At 32.0% G+C, this 19,182-nt stretch overlaps 1 protein-coding gene across 1 annotated transcript in view; it reads right to left on the bottom strand.

Moving 5' to 3' along the window:
• Nucleotides 1-5,222: 5,222 nt before the first annotated feature.
• LOC123653411 (guanine nucleotide-binding protein subunit alpha homolog) overlaps nt 5,223-19,182 on the bottom strand; it is a 36,330-nt gene continuing 22,370 nt past the window's right edge. Inside the window, exons 2-3 of the mRNA XM_045589403.1 lie at nt 16,975-17,243; nt 5,223-6,245 (exon numbers count right to left, since the gene is read on the bottom strand). Of these exons, the coding sequence (XP_045445359.1) occupies nt 5,888-6,245; nt 16,975-17,243 (627 nt within the window). The 3' untranslated portion in view covers nt 5,223-5,887. The remainder of the gene's footprint in view (nt 6,246-16,974; nt 17,244-19,182) is intronic.

Here is a 19,182-nt window from a genome sequence, read left to right as displayed (position 1 = left end):
AAAAAAATTAAAGTTACGAATATTTTCCAAATAATTACAATTTTAAATGCGATATTTTTCTTAGAAAACTATGAAAATTTAACGAACTATCTTCATCAAAGTAAACTTACGTCATTAAGGAATAAAAAAAATTAAAATATGTAATTATTTTTAATACATTTTGTGATAAATAATAAAAAGATAGTATATATTACCACGCATCAAGCCACATAGAGGTAAGGTCAAATTCTGCGCAGCCGTCTCTTTCGCTCACAAGCGCCAAGCGCCTATTGTTATAGTGTGATAAACCGCATTTGATACTTTCATAAAAATAAAAACATATGACGAAAACGACTGTAAATAATATAATGATAATTTCTGTAAACAAATGTATTTTTTTTTCTCACATTATCAATACAAATAAGCATTTCAATCTGTTTGTCTTGTTGTTTGTTAATTAATATGTTTGTCAGTGTCATTGGGTTTATAAAAAAATTGAAAACGGCAAAATTTGATGGTCTACTTTCATCCAAAACTATGCAACTCACATTCACACACAGATTTTCTGGGGCATAATAAAATGCCATTTTATTCATATTGTAAATATTAGATACATTCATAAAATCAAAAAAACTAAATCAATTTAAAAATAATCGTTTCATAAAATAGATTTTTAATTTTTATTTTAAATTTATTGACTGTTGTTATATAACAAAATTTTTAACAAATTATGTAAAAAACGTTTTATACCATAGTTATTAATTTTTATTATACATTAGAAAATGATCAAGATGGTATTTTGGTTGTCACATTATACTAACTAGCACAAAGATCGCGCGGCTCGTACGACTCGCGCGATGCGACCAAATTTACCTAAACTTGCAGAGCGAAAAATTGTGAAATGGCTCTTAAAGAGTTTTAGGAGGTGTCTAAATATAAAAGCATATGGTGCCAAATCATCATCATCAAAATTAAAACGAATCAATTGAAACACACAAATATACATGCATGGTATTTTATTACACTGTACAATAAATATTGGGCTGTATACAAAATATAGAGGAATTCCAAAAGATATTGTCAACACTCTAGCATAAGTTAACATGAGTGTATACGACATAACATACCTTTTTAAACATTCGTAAAAATACCACTAACTACGATAACCAGTTACTCAGCCTCGTGAGCTATCTCTATTCCTATCGAAACACATACCATTATTTTTGTTAAATAAACATTTATTATTGGAAAAATCAAGCAATATAAGTATTGGCACCCACGGCGTTTACAACTAATACAATTGTGTTTTATATTCACTACAACTGGTTGAGTTACATTAGTAAAACAATTAAACTGTAAAAAAATAATTACATCAAAGTAATAATTAGGTTAAGGGCCTGTTTCAACGGTTTTGGATAAAATTAATCATGAAAATATGTTACGAATAGACTTTAACAGCAGGTGGTAGAAATGACTATTATGACCAATTTCTTCTCAATTAATAAAGTACAATTTTTATGTTCACAATTGCGAATAGAACTTTCTCATAAACGTTGTAGAATTCAATGATAAAAAAGAATAATAACGTTGGATCCCGTCATCCGTCAATAGTGTGATCCACAACAGTGAAAGAGACCCTTAAAATTTATAAAATAATAACAAATATCTGGCTCATAGACAATAACTGCTTTTTAAATAACTGACACAGAAATCACGAACAAAAATATTTATCGTTGACGTCGATACTTTATAGCGTCGTAATGGATAAATCCATTACGACATTGCGATCTACAATTGAAGTGAATATTAATCACAGTTTACATGAATCAGCCTATCACATTGCCTCGACTTAGTCGCTACTTTGAGACCCATTTTCCGAACTTACTATATACCTTTACCACCCTACATGTTTTCTATTACAAATTAAATTTAATAAAATTATAAATATATATGAATATGCTTATTTATTTGTACAAAAATAAACACCACACACGAGATTCAAAATTAATTTAAATCATTTTACATATATAAATAACTGCATTAACTTTGAAACTCGCCCATGGCAAACCTAAGCGTTTCAATTATATAATTTTTATAAAAGTATAAAAAATGTGCATTTAACTAAAAAATAACAATAAGCAGATCGAAGATTTTACGGGAAATATTATACAAATAGAACAACTTTACAATACGCTGAATAATATATTATAACTATTTTATTATGAGATTTATTTTTCACAGATAAAACATATAAGTTAGAATAACCATAAGCTCAGGTGACAAACTGATTAATTTTTTTAAGCATTTTGAAATGAATTTAACCATCATACATACACAAATACATTACAAAACGTAAATTAACTATCACCAATATAATATTTTAATCACGCATCTTTCACTTACAATATGATACACGCTAACGTAAGTCACAGATATTATGTACATTTTCATTAATAAGGTACAAATAACACAATAACAATAATTAAATTATACATTTATATTTTAATTAAAATTAATTTCAATCGTGTATTGCTTACATTTCATTGCATAGTATTTTTTTTAATTATATTAAGACATCACAAAACGACCTATGAAATATATCAAATAATGAAAATCAACGAAATAGGTTTATTTATTACAGCATATACCTTTGCTACAACTGTAAATACAGTATAAAAGATGATATCATATTAATAGTGAGCACTGAAGCTTCAGTGAAGTCTTACGAATTTTATTATTGAGCACTGACTTTTAAGCGAAGTGTTTTCGACGGTTACGATTTTGAAATTTAAAAAATAAATGTGACATATTTAAACCAAATTTTCTTTCAATTATAGATAAGACGAATGGTACTTTTAGAGAACCCAGAATAATATCACTTTATTGTAAATATAATTTAATACGGATAGAGAGAATAGAGAAGAAACGAATGAGATAAATCGGTGCGGTCGAGAATATAACGTCAATATAATTTTGAACTCCATAAAAATATTTTAATTTCATGATTAAGGCAGACATCAGTGCATTTTTTTTTTATAAATGAATATGTCAAAACAAACACATTTTTATCTTTATTCCGGATACGTGATAAATACTGTTGTATAATTGCATTATTGCATTAGAACTTGCATTTTTATAGTCTATGGCTAATTGTAAATAAATTATTCCTTCTCTTTGGTAGGTACAATATTATTTTGTCATACGCAATGTACAAATTGCTTACAATACTAATATAATCTTGACCTTTATATTCGAAACATACTTTAAAAAACTTCGATCAGTATAAATTTGAAACCGAAACAAAACATTTTGAAGATTTTCGTAAAGTAATTTAAATAGTGTTAAAATGAAAAATATGCATTGATTATTTATTTTCAATAAATTACGGTTTCACTGTAACACAAATTTATTATTAAAATAATTTTCTCTATAGCTCAAGATTATTCAATTCAGCAATTCAATTCATTGTTAAATGGCTACTAGTTGTTTCTATTCAATCAAACCTTTGCGTAACAATTAATATAATTGGAAAATTTATTTTATTTCAATGATTTTTAATTTAATTTCAATATTAACACCACATTAACAAATTGATTAAAATTAAATGCAAACATATCACTTAGGAAATCGAAAAATCAAATGGTCATCGAAAAAATAATCAACTAAGCCATTTCAAGATACACTACAATACAAGTATTTACATATTATAAAGCCTCAAAAAACCTTTCATATAGTATCAAAAAGAAATTTACAACAGAATAAATAAATGATTCAATCTTAAAATATCTAAAATTACAATAATTCATAATAAATAAACTAAAGCTTACGACATTTTAACTAACTAAATTGAGTATAATTTTATTGTAATAGAAAATTATGCGCTAATAATAGTTAAAATACGAACGATATTCAATCAAATGTATTTTAATTTGTGCCCACTTAATATCGTAATATTTTTGACAGGGTTGTAGGTTTGAAAAGGTGCGTCAAGGACGGATCTTTGTAAGACCAAGACAGTGAAGAAATTTGTATAGAAGTTAGAAGAGGAAAACTGCATTTAGTCACTGAAACTTAGAACTTTAGAAATAGGATAGCTCAAATTTTAAAAGAGAATATTATTGAAATTTAAATAAATTACTTAAAAATTGTACGTCACATTTTAGAATTCTAAAATCGAATTATTTATTAATCGCGGATCGGACAGTCGAATTTTATATAGTCGTCGAAATGAAAGTATAAATTATAGAAAAACTAGTATATATTTTCGAAAAAACATCTAAACGTGCCCTAACGTGTATATTGAGCGGCAATTTTGAGACGATTAATATTCCATTATTATTATACTTTTCTCTAACGTGCTCGTGACACTTCGTTGCTGTTTACAGCCTACAAAAGTTTATAATCACAGTTCCTATGTACATTTTACTCCCTAAAGGGAATCGAATAAGTCTTGATAGTCGATTGTGCCTATGTTATTACGATTGTACTTGCTTCATGCGTGCTTCCACCTCACTACATATATTTGTGGACTCAGCTTATAAGTGATAACAATTTAAAATAGGGTTGATAAATTAATGCTGTGTAGCTACGGCACTAAAGAATTTAGCCACCCCCTCTCTTCCCGTGGGTGTCGTAAGAGGCGACTAAGGGATAACAAGGTTCCACAACCACCTTGAAACTTAAGAAGCAGACCGATGGCGGGATAACCATCCAACTGCTGGCTTTGAAATACACAGGCCGAAGACGGGCAGCAGCGTATTCGGTGCGACAAAGCCAGCCCTGCGGTCACCAACCCGCCGGCTCAGCGTGGTGACTATGGGCAAAACACATGAGTTCACGTTATTTTTGGCGTAAACTTGTGGAGGCCTATGTCCAGCAGTGGACTGTATAGGCTGTAATGATGATAATGATGATAAATTAATAGATATATTTTAAATAATAAATGTTCCAATTTTCTTAGCACAAGTATTTTAGTCACGTAGGTCAATTAGACGTCATCATCTTTTAACGTTCGCGGGACGTCAGAATATTTTAAAAGAAATTGTTCTACTATGTGTATTTAGTTTCACGTTAGAACTTTACTAAAAGCGTTACATCGCATGATGAACCTTGCGTTAACTAACGGTCTCCTTTTTGCGTGTTTTAACTAATCTTCGTTAAGATTCATTATTACCACAGAAAAAAGTTTTATAAAAAAAAGATTTTTCGAATTTTTTGAAGTATATTCATAATGAAAAAAAAAATTACACATTGGTGATTTTTTTATTATTGTTGAATTTTGATATAAGCTTTTGTTTAAGAAAATTTCAACCCTATTTCAAATTGCCACTCGGTATTAACCTATTCAATTAAACAATTCGAGTTCTTCCATTAAAGCCGCGACCTCGAAAACCGTTTAATGGCAGTAAACGTTACATTGATATTAGTGAAAATTTTATTATATATTTTTTTAATTCCAATACTGAAACTATTCCGTTATCAAAGACTAGGGATATAATATATAAAAAAAAAAAAAGTGTCTAATTCTAGTAAAAAACGTCAAGTAGCACTAGAAATCTTTAAGTGAACACAATCACGAAGCGTTGGATACATAAAAGTTATCAAAAATTGTTCGTAAGTGCAAAATCTACATTTTTCGGTCATAAATAAACTGATATACAAATTTATCATTAGAATATGATAGACTATATATGTGTAACCGAATGTACTCGGTGTGCGTTACAAACTACGAGAAAGTAGGCCGTTTCGAGGCCTAATAAATAAAAAAAAAATCACGATTTTTGTCTTTTAAATGATTTTTGTGCTTAACGCAGAAAAGGAAATGAGATACAGCTAGAAGAGCCGGGGTAAGGGGTACATTATTGCCCAAATTTTATCACAATCAAAAAAAAATATTAGTGTCCTTCCGTCACTGAAGCATGAGAGATTCGAGATTCCGGTTTAATATCGTATCCTTGACTGAATTGAACACGACTTCTATATTGTGCGTGTCTATGGCTGTTGTGAAATGGTGGTAAAGGGTTGTCTTTGGTTCCCTCCGAACATTCGCGAACATATTTAACAGGAACATCTGAACATCCCTTAAATTATGAGGGTCGCCTGTAAACTGGGGGTAGTACCAGCGTATGTCCGTCTCCTTGCTGGCGACCTTCTTCGCTAGCAAATCGGATTTATTTAGGAATAGTATTATTGAGATTCCTTTGAAATTGACGTTGTTCACGATCGTGTCGAAAATGTTTAGCGCTTCTTCTAGACGATTCGTTTTCCTGTAACGTGAAAAAAAAAAAATTAACACCAGTTATATCATACATACTTAATATTTTAAATAAAGTTGCATTTCGCGTTTACTGTTGGATTTTTTTTACTAAAAACAAGTCGTGTTCAAAAAAAAAATTCGAATTTAAGAATCGAGCAAATCGATTTTCAAGATTACATTATTTTTTTAGTAAATTTTGTATGGAAAACTTGAACAAAAAATTCACATTTTAATTAGGAAAAACAGCAAATTTTCCAAGCGTACTACTACAAACAGACTAGAAAATACTTTCTTAAACGAAGAATAACACGAAAACGCACAGAAAACAAAATTTCTCATAAAGGTCACCGAAAACAAAGTTTACTAAACAATTAGTCAAACGTACGTAATGGAAGGCACATCGCAACCAAAAACTATGACATATTTCGACACGACTAAACGGCGAAGAATTCGAGGTAAAATAACGCTCTGAGATGACCTTGGTCGAATCCCGGATGTTGTTTTTCTAAACCTGTGTTTACGTGTTATTATTAATACACTGCACTGGATTAAGACGTGAGTTTGCGTCTTACATTTGACGAAGGGCGAAAAGCGAGAGATAGTTAAAAAAGGCTCAGTATGTTTATAGCGGCGAGACAGCATTTCGGAGTTGACAAATGCTGGACGCGTGATGGAGTTATTCATGTTATTGCTCCGGATGGATCACGACATAAGATCGAAAGAATGTCGGATCTCGACAACATTATCGTGTCATCGAATACAAAATCGCCAGTTCAAAGTGTTGCAGCCACCAGTAAGACGTCGGACAGTAAGGCCCCACCTCTAAGATCTAAAAGAGTAGCTAAAAAGTAGTTGTTCACTTTTAATTTGAGTAAATTTTAATTTAATACATATTCATAATTTGGGTATTTTCAGAGCTCACACTTTATTAGATACTACTAGGGTTGCCAACCATACTTTATAATAAAGTATTTTACTTTATTTTTGGTAAATATACTTTATACTTTTGCATACAAATAAAGTATATGAAAATACTTTATTTTCAATCTTTACTGTGATGCGTGAAACAAGATACTCATTATGGGTACTTAACTATTTAACGGTACACATAAGGTAAAACGGATGATGGAAAGGATTTAAAATTACTGAACGAAATGTTAGATGACAGATGTGGTGTTTTGAATGTGACAGGACAGGTGACAATCTGACATTTGTCACAGATGTCACTACTCACTATCAACGATATTGTAGAAAAATTGACCGTTGGCTTTGTTTATATGCAGTTAAGGAATCAATGGTTGGAAAAATTGTTTGACCTTAGCGAAGATAACTGGCTTTCAATACTCCCTAACGTGTCCTTAAAAAATGCGGTTAAATTTGAAAATTTTGAAATGATAATTATAAAAACTAAATTACAAGACGGATTAAATGTTAAGATGCAGGATATATATTCCGAATGTATAAGACAAAAAAAAATCACTAATGATGATAAAAAAATTTCAGTGAAAAGTACAGTTGAAAAATGGCAATATATACTTAAAAATGCACCTGATAGCTTACCAAATATAAAAAAAAATTCTTACTTACTTTCTGTTCCCACTACTTAAGCTTTTACTGAAAGGGTTTTTTTAGTAATGAATCTAAAGTAGCGAGAAGAGAGAAATATAGCGTCAATAAATTTAATTAGAAACGAATTTTTATTTATATAAATTTAAATAATGATTTTTAAACAAGTTTGAAACATTTAAATATAACAAAAAATTGTTAGCATGTGCTAAAGGCACACAAAAATACGTTTTTAAAGCAATAAAAACATAAAATTTGAAAAATACTTTTTTTTTCTTCCAAATACTTTATTTTTTCCTATCCAAACCATTTTATACGTTTTTTTTTGTCAAAAAAAGTTGGCAACCCTAGATACTACATATAGCTTTAAATGTGTTGATAGTTTTTTATATTCACTTTACATTTTATACAAATAAACAAATCCAGTTGTAGTTACTTTATAACTTTACTTTTATATTTTTTTTATGTATTATTGTTGTTCTTTTTGTCCCTGTTTCAATGTTTAAGCGAATAACAAAACATTTTTTACCACAGACTATCGTAACATATAGATAATAATAAACTATGTTGTAACAAATTGTTGATGTGAACGTAAGGCTTTTAAGACTTTGTATAATATTAATTTTAATCATAATTCGTTTTCGTAGGCTTAGAAGTAAAATCTTTTTTTGCCTATTTGTATTTATTAATTGTTTAATTATAATTATTTAATTCTTGTTAAAAGATAAAAAGTAACTAAAATTATTTCATTTTGCAAATGTTCTCTTGTCTGCTATTATTGTTTTGAATTTTTGTCTTTTATTTTTACCTTTTTTTTTCTTTCTTTTTACTGTTGCTTATCTTCTGTTCCATTGTAAGCCTTAGATGCCGTAACATCTCTTCTTGTAGCTGGAGAGTATGTGAATTGAGCTTAATAGTATTTGTATTTTTTTTTAATACATAGTATTTTTGTTGTTATAAATATTTTTTTTATTATATATATATTATATATATAAATATATTCATATATATATATATCGTAACTATATCTATTATCTTATTATATATATATTTTATTTATTTTATAATATCTTTAGATGACTATGATTCATAACAAGGACGATCCATCTGACACCTTTTATTCTATTTCGTCTTCTAATGAAACAGATAGCGATGACAGTTTTCTCAGTCTACCTTCACTCAGTGATGACTTAGATGCACATTTTTGTGACGCGTCAAGGCATTTTAACCTGGTTCACATCAATGCCCAGAGTATACCCGCTCATTTTCCTGACATGTTGGCCTCCTTTCAAAATAAGAACTTACATGCTGTTTTAGTCTCAGAATCCTGGTTGAAACCATGTCTCCCTTCGTCATCATTCTGCTTACCAGGTTTTCACTTGATTCGAAATGACCGTTTGGGACGACCTGGCGGAGGTGTTGCCATTTACTTACGATCTCATATTCCTTTTACTGTTATAGACTTTTCGCAACAACATAATAGTCATGGAGCAGAATACCTTTTTATCGAAGTCCTATTCTTCAACACTAAGCTCCTCCTTGGTGTTTATTATAATCCTAGCCTCACCATTGACTATTTTATGTCTTTTGAAGATCTTCTTGAAAAGTTTTCTCCTTTGTTTCCACACACAATTATTATGGGTGACTTTAATACTTGCCTTCTTAAAAATGACTCTCGAACTTCACGCTTTACATCTATAGTTCAGGCAGCTAATTTGAATATATTGCCATTATCTGCGACTCACGCATTTCCTAACTGCTCACCTTCTCTTCTTGATTTAATTCTTGTCTCTTCTACTACTCATGTCGAAAAATTTGGTCAATGTGTAGCTACTGCCTTTTCCTATCATGACCTTCTCTTCTTATCTTATAAACGAAGACCTCCTAAAGCTAAACGAAATATTCTTATGAGGCGCAATTTTAGTGGAATTGACTTTGATAGTCTAGCCGAGGATGTATCAAAGATTGACTGGTCCGGAGTGCTAAATGCTTCTTCAATTGATGAGAAGTTAAATTATTTTAATTCCCTTATAACACAACTTTTTGACAAGCATGCCCCTATTCGACCAGTGCGATTAAAACATCTACCGGCCCCATGGTTGACTGACGAAGTTAAGCGCCTACAAAAGATAAGGAATATAGCCAAAGCTAAATACAGAGTCGATCCCAACGAAACAAATCGTGAGAAGTACAGGAGAGCTCGGAATCGCTGTAACAGGCTGTGTAGGGATGAACATCGACGCTACATCTTTAAGTCTGTCATAGAGGAAGATGACTCAGCCCGAGTTTGGAATTTCCTCAAATCACTGGGAGTTGGCAAGCAGCAACGAGATATTAATTCCCAAAACATAAATTTAAATTCACTTAATCAGCATTTCTCGTCTTCTGTTACATTTGATAACATAACTAAATTAAATACAATTTCCCAAATTTCAGCTTTTCCAACTCGTGATACTCCCTTTTTTCAATTTAGTCAATTCACGAATAGTGATGTTAAGAAGAATATTTTAGCGGTATCATCTAACAGTGTTGGTTCTGATTGCATTAGTCGTCAAATGGTAATTCCTATTATAGATTATTTAGTTCCTATAATTACAAATATTTTCAATTTTTCCATTAGTAGCGGTACATTTCCATCTTATTGGAAAGATGCTATAATCATCCCATTGCCTAAAAAACCCAATTCTACCTCTTTCTCCGATCTTCGCCCTATTTCTATCCTACCGTTCCTTTCTAAAGTTCTCGAGCGTCTTACTTATAATCAATTTAACCTTTTCCTCTGCAGATACAACCTTTTAAACCCATTTCAATCAGGATTCCGCGCAGGCCACAGTACGACTACTGCATTAGTTAAAATCACTGATGATATTCGCATGGCAAAAGATAACCGAAAGCTCACTGTTTTGACATTGCTTGATTTTAGTAATGCTTTCAATAGTGTAGACTTCGACGTTTTGCTTGCCATATTGAATTCTCTTAACATATCTCCTATAGCGATTGACTGGTTTCACTCTTACTTGCATGGGCGCCGGCAACGTGTGCGACTTAACGACACTTTTTCTGACTGGGCTAAGATCAATGCCGGTGTACCGCAAGGTGGCGTGATGTCTCCACTCCTGTTTTCAATCTTCATTAATACTATTACTCAATATATTTTTTCTCCCTACCACCTGTATGCTGACGATCTCCAAATTTACTTGCACACAAGCTTAACAGACCTACCTAATACGATTAACGCTTTAAATCAGGAACTCGAACGTATCAATAGCTGGAGCAAAGACTTTGGTCTGAAGGTTAACCCATCAAAATCGCAGGCTATAATTATCGGAAGCCAACAGCTTATTTCACGAATTGATTGGCCGAATTTGACACAAATAACTTTTGCCGGTGTGGTAATTCCTTTCAGTGAAAAAGTAAAAAACCTGGGTAAAATGTTTGACAAATTTTTGTCGTGGGATCCACAGATTTGCGAAGTTAGCAAAAAAATGTTTGCGTCTGTCGGTTCATTAAGAAGGTTGCGTAATTTTCTTCCTACTCCTACTAAAATTGCTCTTGTCCAATCTCTTCTTCATCCTATCCTTGACTACGCTGACACTTGCTATCTAGACCTAAGGGAGGATCAACTAAATAAACTTGAGCGACTCCAAAACCTCTGTATTCGGTTCATATTTGGTCTTCGCAAGTATGACCGCGTCTCTGAGTTCCGTGCGAAGCTCAAATGGCTTCCTATACGTTTGCGCAGGAATACTCATATATTATCTCTCCTATATTCTGTATTATTTAATCCCTTCCTTCCTTCTTATTTGAAAGAACGCTTTGAATTTCTCTGTGACTCACACAATAGATCACTTCGTTCTAGTGAAAATCTAACTTTGAAGATCTGTAATCACTCTACTGCCTTCTACAGCAAGTCTTTTAGCATTGAGGCTGCACGACTATGGAATGCTTTACCATTAGACATTAGACGTGCAACATCACTGGATTCTTTTAAAAAGTTGGTTAAAAAACACTACTTATGACTTTGAAATTACTGTCGTCCAGTTCGTCATTAGTCACTGATATTTGTATATATTTATATATTCTTTTTTATTCTACGACTGTTGCTTAATAATACTTAGTTATGTATAATATTATGTATGTATGTGTGTATATATATGCTTATGTTGACATGTATTTATATGCGTAGTGTGTGTACATATTATTATGTAATGTGTTCTTTAATTTTTTTTGTATAGTTAACATATTTTTAATATGTATATGTATGTATATATATGCATGTATTTGGTTTTCTTCCTGTTCTCTTAATTTTAATTCTGTACACCCTTTCCGCTTTTTTCACATTATCTCCTCCAAGCTGGTTGTCTGGAAGAGATCGCTGTTTAGCGATAAGACCGCCTGTTGTACATTTCTTTTTGTAAATCGTTTTGTAAATTGTAAACTTTTTTTTTGTGTACAATAAAGAGTAAATTAAATTAAATTAAATTATGTCGATGTGAGTGTTTTAAAACATTTAGCAAGTGTTAGGTTCGCCTTAAACTTAAATAGTACGATGCACTAACGCCTCAGATTAGACTATTTCGTTCAGGGTTTCTGGTTTCCTAAAACCTACTATCCCGGTACACAGGTCATACTCAGAAGCTTTGGCTATCTCACTTATCAATGAATACAACACTGCTTAAAAGCAGTGTTATATGGCTATGGTCGTCTGTAAAGTTGATGTACTTTCACGGTTCACGGTTCGGTTTCACAATTCGCTCTAAATCAGGAAGAAAGACATTTTCTGTTATACCCTATTTCGTAAATTCGACACTATTTAGCTTCTCTATTGGGAATTTATGAGATCAATCGGACAAGTATGAACAAATTTGAAGACAAAATCTAAAATGGCTACCAAAAACCTTTATTGGGTAATTTATGACATGTCCAAAACTTGGATTAGTGCGAGAAACGTCTTTGTATGGCTCGTCAAATTAAAAATGACTAATATAATAATTTAAAATAAGTTACAAAATAGCAAAAAAAAAATTATTAATTAATTAAACTATAGCTTTATTTTTGATTCGTACAGGCTTTTGCAATTTTTTTTTAAATTGGGGCACAAAAATTATTAAAAAAACCTACATAATTTTCATAGCCACTAATGGCAATTGTAGAAAATTTTAGAAAAATCTATATTTAACTTTTTTATGTATATTCTATCAAATACTTTATTATTGTTGACGCATATCGTATATCGTTTGAATGTAACTCGATCAACATACTGTATTTTTTTTTACTGTAATTTTTTTCAAATAGTTAATAGCCCGTCACTACCTTCCGTAGCAGTGAGGCAGGTGCTGAATATACATACTGAATATACACAGGAATCGACTGCGTCACCGATAGCACGGAGAATTCCAACGATGAAAGTCTTGACCCTTTTACTACAATTAGGATTAATTGAGCTATTTGATTTACTAGGAAGATTGATAACCAAATTTTTCAACTTTTAATCATCATACTGCATTTCGATAATTTAGCAAATATTAAAAATTTGTGTAGCATTTCCTTTATGACAGTAAGTAGCAGTAGAAGTTATTACTATATAAATACTCTCTGTATGTCCCAAACGTTACATTTACATTTTACGGAAATTTATGTCGAGGTTCGATCGAATACTTCTGATATTACAAACGCCTATAGGCTACGGTCACCTTTGCCACCAAATGGACCGTGTACACTTGTTTGCCACTATCTATATACCTATATAAAAATTTATATTTGTCTGTATGTCCTTTATAGAATCGTAAACTTTGCATTTGATAATGTCGTGATCTTCCGCAGTGCTGTCCATGAGCCCACAAAGGTTTCTGAGTTGGTACGACCGAAAAAAAGCGTAGCTACGCGCGCATGTTACAGCTGGTAGTACATAAAAACATCATTATAAATTTGGACTCTTGACTAAAAGCCAATAACATTAGAAATCACACATTAGGAAAACAAGATCAAAAGAAATGCTAAATATCTCGAGACGTTCTTAATCTTTTAGAAAAACGACAAATGATTTATATTTATTGAGATGGTTTTACGTATCCTAATATAAAATAAATGGTATGCAGTTTTTTGTCACTTTTGACCTTAATTATAGTTCTTAGTACAAATGTGTATGTATTTATTGTAGAACCAGTGCAATGCAAGGGGAGTAGTTGTCGTGATAAAAACACGTTGATGTCATTAGAAATATAAATTTGGTAGACTTCATCAGCATCGTCATAACTTCAGCCTAATACACTGCTGGACATAGAGGTCTCCAAAAGATTTCGCGCCAAAAACAGCGTGACCTCGTGTGTTTTGCCCATAGTAACCACACAGGGCAGGCGGGTTGGTGACCGCAAAGCTGGCTTTTTCGCGCCGAAGACGCTGCTGCTCGTCTTTGCCCGTGTATTTCAAAGCCAGCAGTTGGATGGTTATCCCGCCATCGGTCGGCTATATTCTTACTACCGTAACCACCCAGCAACACTTAGTGCAATAAAAATACTGGTGCGAATCATACCTGCATTAAAAGCCTTCCATACATCCATATAAAATAAACCATTACATAGAGTCATCCAATCGAAAAAAATCCTAATATTAACAAAAATAAAAAAGTGTAGCAGTCTTTGAAAATTTTCATTAGTACTATGGTTCTTAAAATACAACTGAAAACTGACTGACAGACGGAAAGACTTAAGTCTTAGTAATAGAACTTCATTACCATTCTTTAGGAAGAAAACTTCAAAATATTATTTCAAAACATCGATTCATACGACTACTTAACAAAAAAAAAAACTAAATAATGAGACAACAAGTTCGTTTAAATCGAATACAATTTAAAATACAAATCGATACGATTACAATAAAGCTCGATCAAACTACTTAATCCATTCGTAAATCATACCACCCGGTCCACATTTGAATATTTCCCGATTAGTCACAGATAAATCTGTGACACCGCGAGGCTTTCGTAATCGAAACAACTTGCTCACAAGGCTAAACGTATACTGAGACAGGTGATAACTACCTTGATCACAGCTTAAATCGAACAGTCGCAAAATCGTTCAAGTAAACTATAAATCCTTAAAACAGTTACTAATTTATTCATTGGTTTATAATCTTTAAATCAATCAATCATTAATTCATTCATTCATTCATCATTCATTCATTCATTCATTCGTTCATTCGTTCATTCATTCATTCATTCAATGATACATCCTTACATTCATTCATTCGTTTATTATTTGCATTGAATATGAAGAAATCACCAAGGAGATCAATCGGTGCGGTAGAGATAAATACGTACGTCACTTTAGAATAATTTAACTTTTTTTTTGGCGTTTTAATTTGACAATTGTCATTTGTCATTAGCTGTCACGTTGTATAGTGAAATTAAACAGACTTGTTTATAAAGTAAATTTTGTGTTAAATATATAATTTAACTTTTTAAAGTCAAAGGATTATTAACATCCAAAAAATGAATATTTCATTTTTTGTTAATATTTAATCGAAAAGTAATTATCGTATCGAATCGTTTTTAAAAAAACCGAATGTGCTTTAGACCACACGACTGAAGTAAAACTTATGAAACGTAACACTCTCTCTCTCTCTCTCTCTCTCTCTCTCTCTCTCTCTCTCTCTCTCTCTCTCTCTCTCTCTCTCTCTCTCTTTCTATATTTACTAACTTATATCTCCCTCTAAACTTCCGTTCACCTCGCCCGATCACACTTTTTGTAACGCCCTCATCACGCATTCACCACCTTACTCACCAAGTCAAGCGTGCGTAAAAAAATTTAACTTCAAATAAAAGCCGCTAACACCCAAGTAAATATCGTAAACACACAACGAAATATCAATGCCACAAACCTATTCAGCTATACTAAGCATACGTCAAGCCTTAATCTCACTCCACATACCTGCCTATATTTAAAATATAACGTAACTTAAGCATTCGGTCTCGAACAGGCCCATGGTATCACTTTGATGACGGGACTTTTTATATTCTATTTACGACGCCATCACTGAAAATATATTTACGCGCCAATAAAAATATTAATGGCAACCGTTAGAATAACAGTCGAAACGAAATTAATACGATAATTATATTTATTTTAGTTACTTCACATTCATAAATTTTTACGGTCGGTTCCTGTTGTTTATCTATCTCTCCTTACCGATGATAGAATTTAGACACAAATTTCCAAACGAATTGTGTCAGCATTCAATCGCTGGTACGACTATTCATCGAGACTATAATTTCGCCTAGCATTATGCTACACAATTTGTAACCATTTTTAAGCTACTTAAATAATCTATTTGTGGTGTAACAAATAGAGCCCTAAACAGTTAGGACATTGCAATTCACTTACAAGGCAGATCAAACGATGAACTGTATAGCAGAATAGTAACACCTTATAAAAATGTTAATTTTATTGTTACCGCATATGAATTCTATGAATAAGAAATTTAAACGTCGTATCTTAAGAGATAAACAGACGTGATTAAAGACAGATGGTTAATTAGTATGTCCGACACTGCAGTACAATTGGCTACAGTACTAGCACGACCAGTTGCACAGCGCGGATGTAGATTTGCAATTCATAATCGCTTTGATTGTGAATACAAATAATTATGATACATAACATTATTTTAAATAGTTAAAATTATAAATCTAATCATGAAACCGTGATTTAAGCAAACTAGAGCAATTTGAAGCGAAGACCTTTTTGTTGACCCAATACAAAAAATATTGGTGATTAATTTAGCTTAAGCACTGATCTTGAATCTTAAAAAATAGTTGTGATCAAAATAGTTAAGTAAACGGAACAACAAAATGGTGACTAGGAACTACAGATTCTAGATTCAAAGATCTAGACAATCAAATATTTGTTTTAAATACTCGTGTTTACCTAACATGCATAAAGACGGTGCAGGAAAACATTAAATAACCAGTATTTGCCTAGAATTTCTGTAACAACTTATCATTTGTTTGTACAGTGAATAAAATACCTTGAAACAATAAACACATGACGAAAGAGAAAAAATCAGAAATAAATTTACAACCAATGGTGGTGGTTTGGTTGAAAAACTTCGATAGGGAGATATCTTTAAAAGAAATATGTTGCATGGTATATAGTTAATCAAATTAAAAACAAATTTACCTGTCTTCGGACAGAACCTGGTCGAATTCCGACGACGATACTAAAAACAGTATTGACGTGACGGAATCGAAGCACTGCGTCCATTTCTGCCGTTGTGTCCTCTGACCCCCGACGTCCACGAATACAAATGGCACGTTGTTTATGTTGATGGTACACTCCGTGATGCCCTTCGTGGCTTTCCGGCAGTGTAAGATGTCCTGGTGGGAGGGCACGTAGTCCGGCCGCGCTATACGCTCTAACTCCCCGAAGAAATAGCTCACCGAATCACTCTGAAAATGCAAAATATATCATTTAACTTCATATACACAAGAATAATTGCTGACAAGATTGTTTTAGCAAGCCTTTTTGAGATATCTTAAGAACATCGTCAGGTCGTTTCTACCAATAGTGAAAACCTTAGCTGATTACATGCCTAATTTATTTGACATTTACTGGAAATAAATTTAAAAAAAACTGTTAAAATATTCTTTAACACCCAGTGATCATTTTAATTTATACTAAATACTAGCTGCCAGACAGACTTCGTTCTGTCAAGGTAATAGATATTTATTTATATAGATTTTTTTTTATTTTACTATTAACACCTTACGTGGGCCTTAAAGAAAATACAAAAAAATAGATAAACCGAATTGGTCTAGCCATTCTCGAGTTATGCGCTTTGCAACATTCATTTTTATTTATATAGATAACCAAAGAAAGTAACCCTAGTCTAGTATATCATATCCTCAATAAAATATCGTGCCAAGTACGCGAAATCTCGGTTATCCAATAGCTATAAAACACTACGGCAGCCCGTTTGTCCTAAAACGTCTGGCACGCAACCAGCAACGTTCAGGAAAATCAATACCAAATCCAGTCCAAGACTGAAGTTTCCAAAATGAACGACTTACTTTTCATACACGCGAAACTAAGGGCACCTCGTTTATAGGTGAACGAGATTCAAGTGACATTACGTGCAAAAGAATTTTTCATTTGCGACATTCAACAAATTGCAGGACAACATTAACCTTAAGCTACCAAAAAAAATAATGGCTTTTAAGATTGAAATAATAAAACATTCGACACCTTTTCCGTGAGTAATTTTTGACATATCAAGTAATGTATGCGTGTCAGTGACGGAACGAGTATTTAGGATAAGAATGATATAAATCTCTTTAAAAATGTTTTGTATATTAAATAACATCGTACACAAGTACTACGAGTATTTTATTAATATTTTCTTTCCAGACCTTACGCTGAAAAAAATACATCACATACAATCATCTATATTTACCCTGAACTTCAAGTACACATGCAACGAATTTCGTTATTATTAATTACTAGCTGACCCGACGAACTTCGTATCGCCTAACAGTCGATTCTTTAATTTTATTAATTTTTTTTTTAGAATTTTTCTCTCCGTAAGAACCATCCTCGTACTTCAAGGAATATTTTAAAAAAAGAATTAGCGAAATCGGTCCAACCGTTCTCGAGTTTTGCGCTTAGCAACACATTCAGCGACTCATTTTTATACTATAGACTAGCTGACCCGGCGAACTTCGTATCGCCTAACAGTGACTTTTAAGTATTATCACAAATCTTTTGATTTAAATTTTTTTTTTTTTAGAATTTTCTCTCCGTAAGAACAATCCTCGTACTTCAAGGAATATTTAAAAAAAAGAATTAGCGAAATCGGTCCAACCGTTCTCGAGTTTTGCGCTTAGCAACACATTCAGCGACTCATTTTTATATTATAGATTATTTCCTAAATCTATGATCAAGCTTACACTAACATATCAAACGCACAATAAAGAGCATACGGTTAAAATTCTAGTGCAAGACTATTAGCCTAAATGAGCAAAAATAAATTGAATGAACTCGAAACTGTTTAAACTTACAACGCATTTCATTGAATACAATCTTATTCAGCCTTCAATTCATTCGGATTCATCTCGGCGTACGACATACCCTATTTATCTAACGTATCTCTGTTGTCTAAATATATTTATACAAAGTAAACGTTGAGTTAAAACACATTTCTCGATATTTATTGAAGTAAAACCGAAATGGTGGAAAAGAACAAATATTTGCATTATGGATTTCCTTGAGAGCGAAAGACAAAGAAAATTATAGAATAATTTAAGATGTTGTTAAGTATTAAAGTAAGCGTTTAAGGCAATAAAGGATGTCATGCTGATGAGGTCACACCTACAGCCCGAGTTGGATCAA

The sequence above is a fragment of the Melitaea cinxia genome, chromosome 5, assembly GCF_905220565.1.
Source record: "Melitaea cinxia chromosome 5, ilMelCinx1.1, whole genome shotgun sequence".
Lineage (NCBI taxonomy): Eukaryota > Metazoa > Arthropoda > Insecta > Lepidoptera > Nymphalidae > Melitaea > Melitaea cinxia.
Note: the sequence above shows the minus strand (reverse complement) of the source record. Positions and strands in the feature narration are given on the sequence as shown.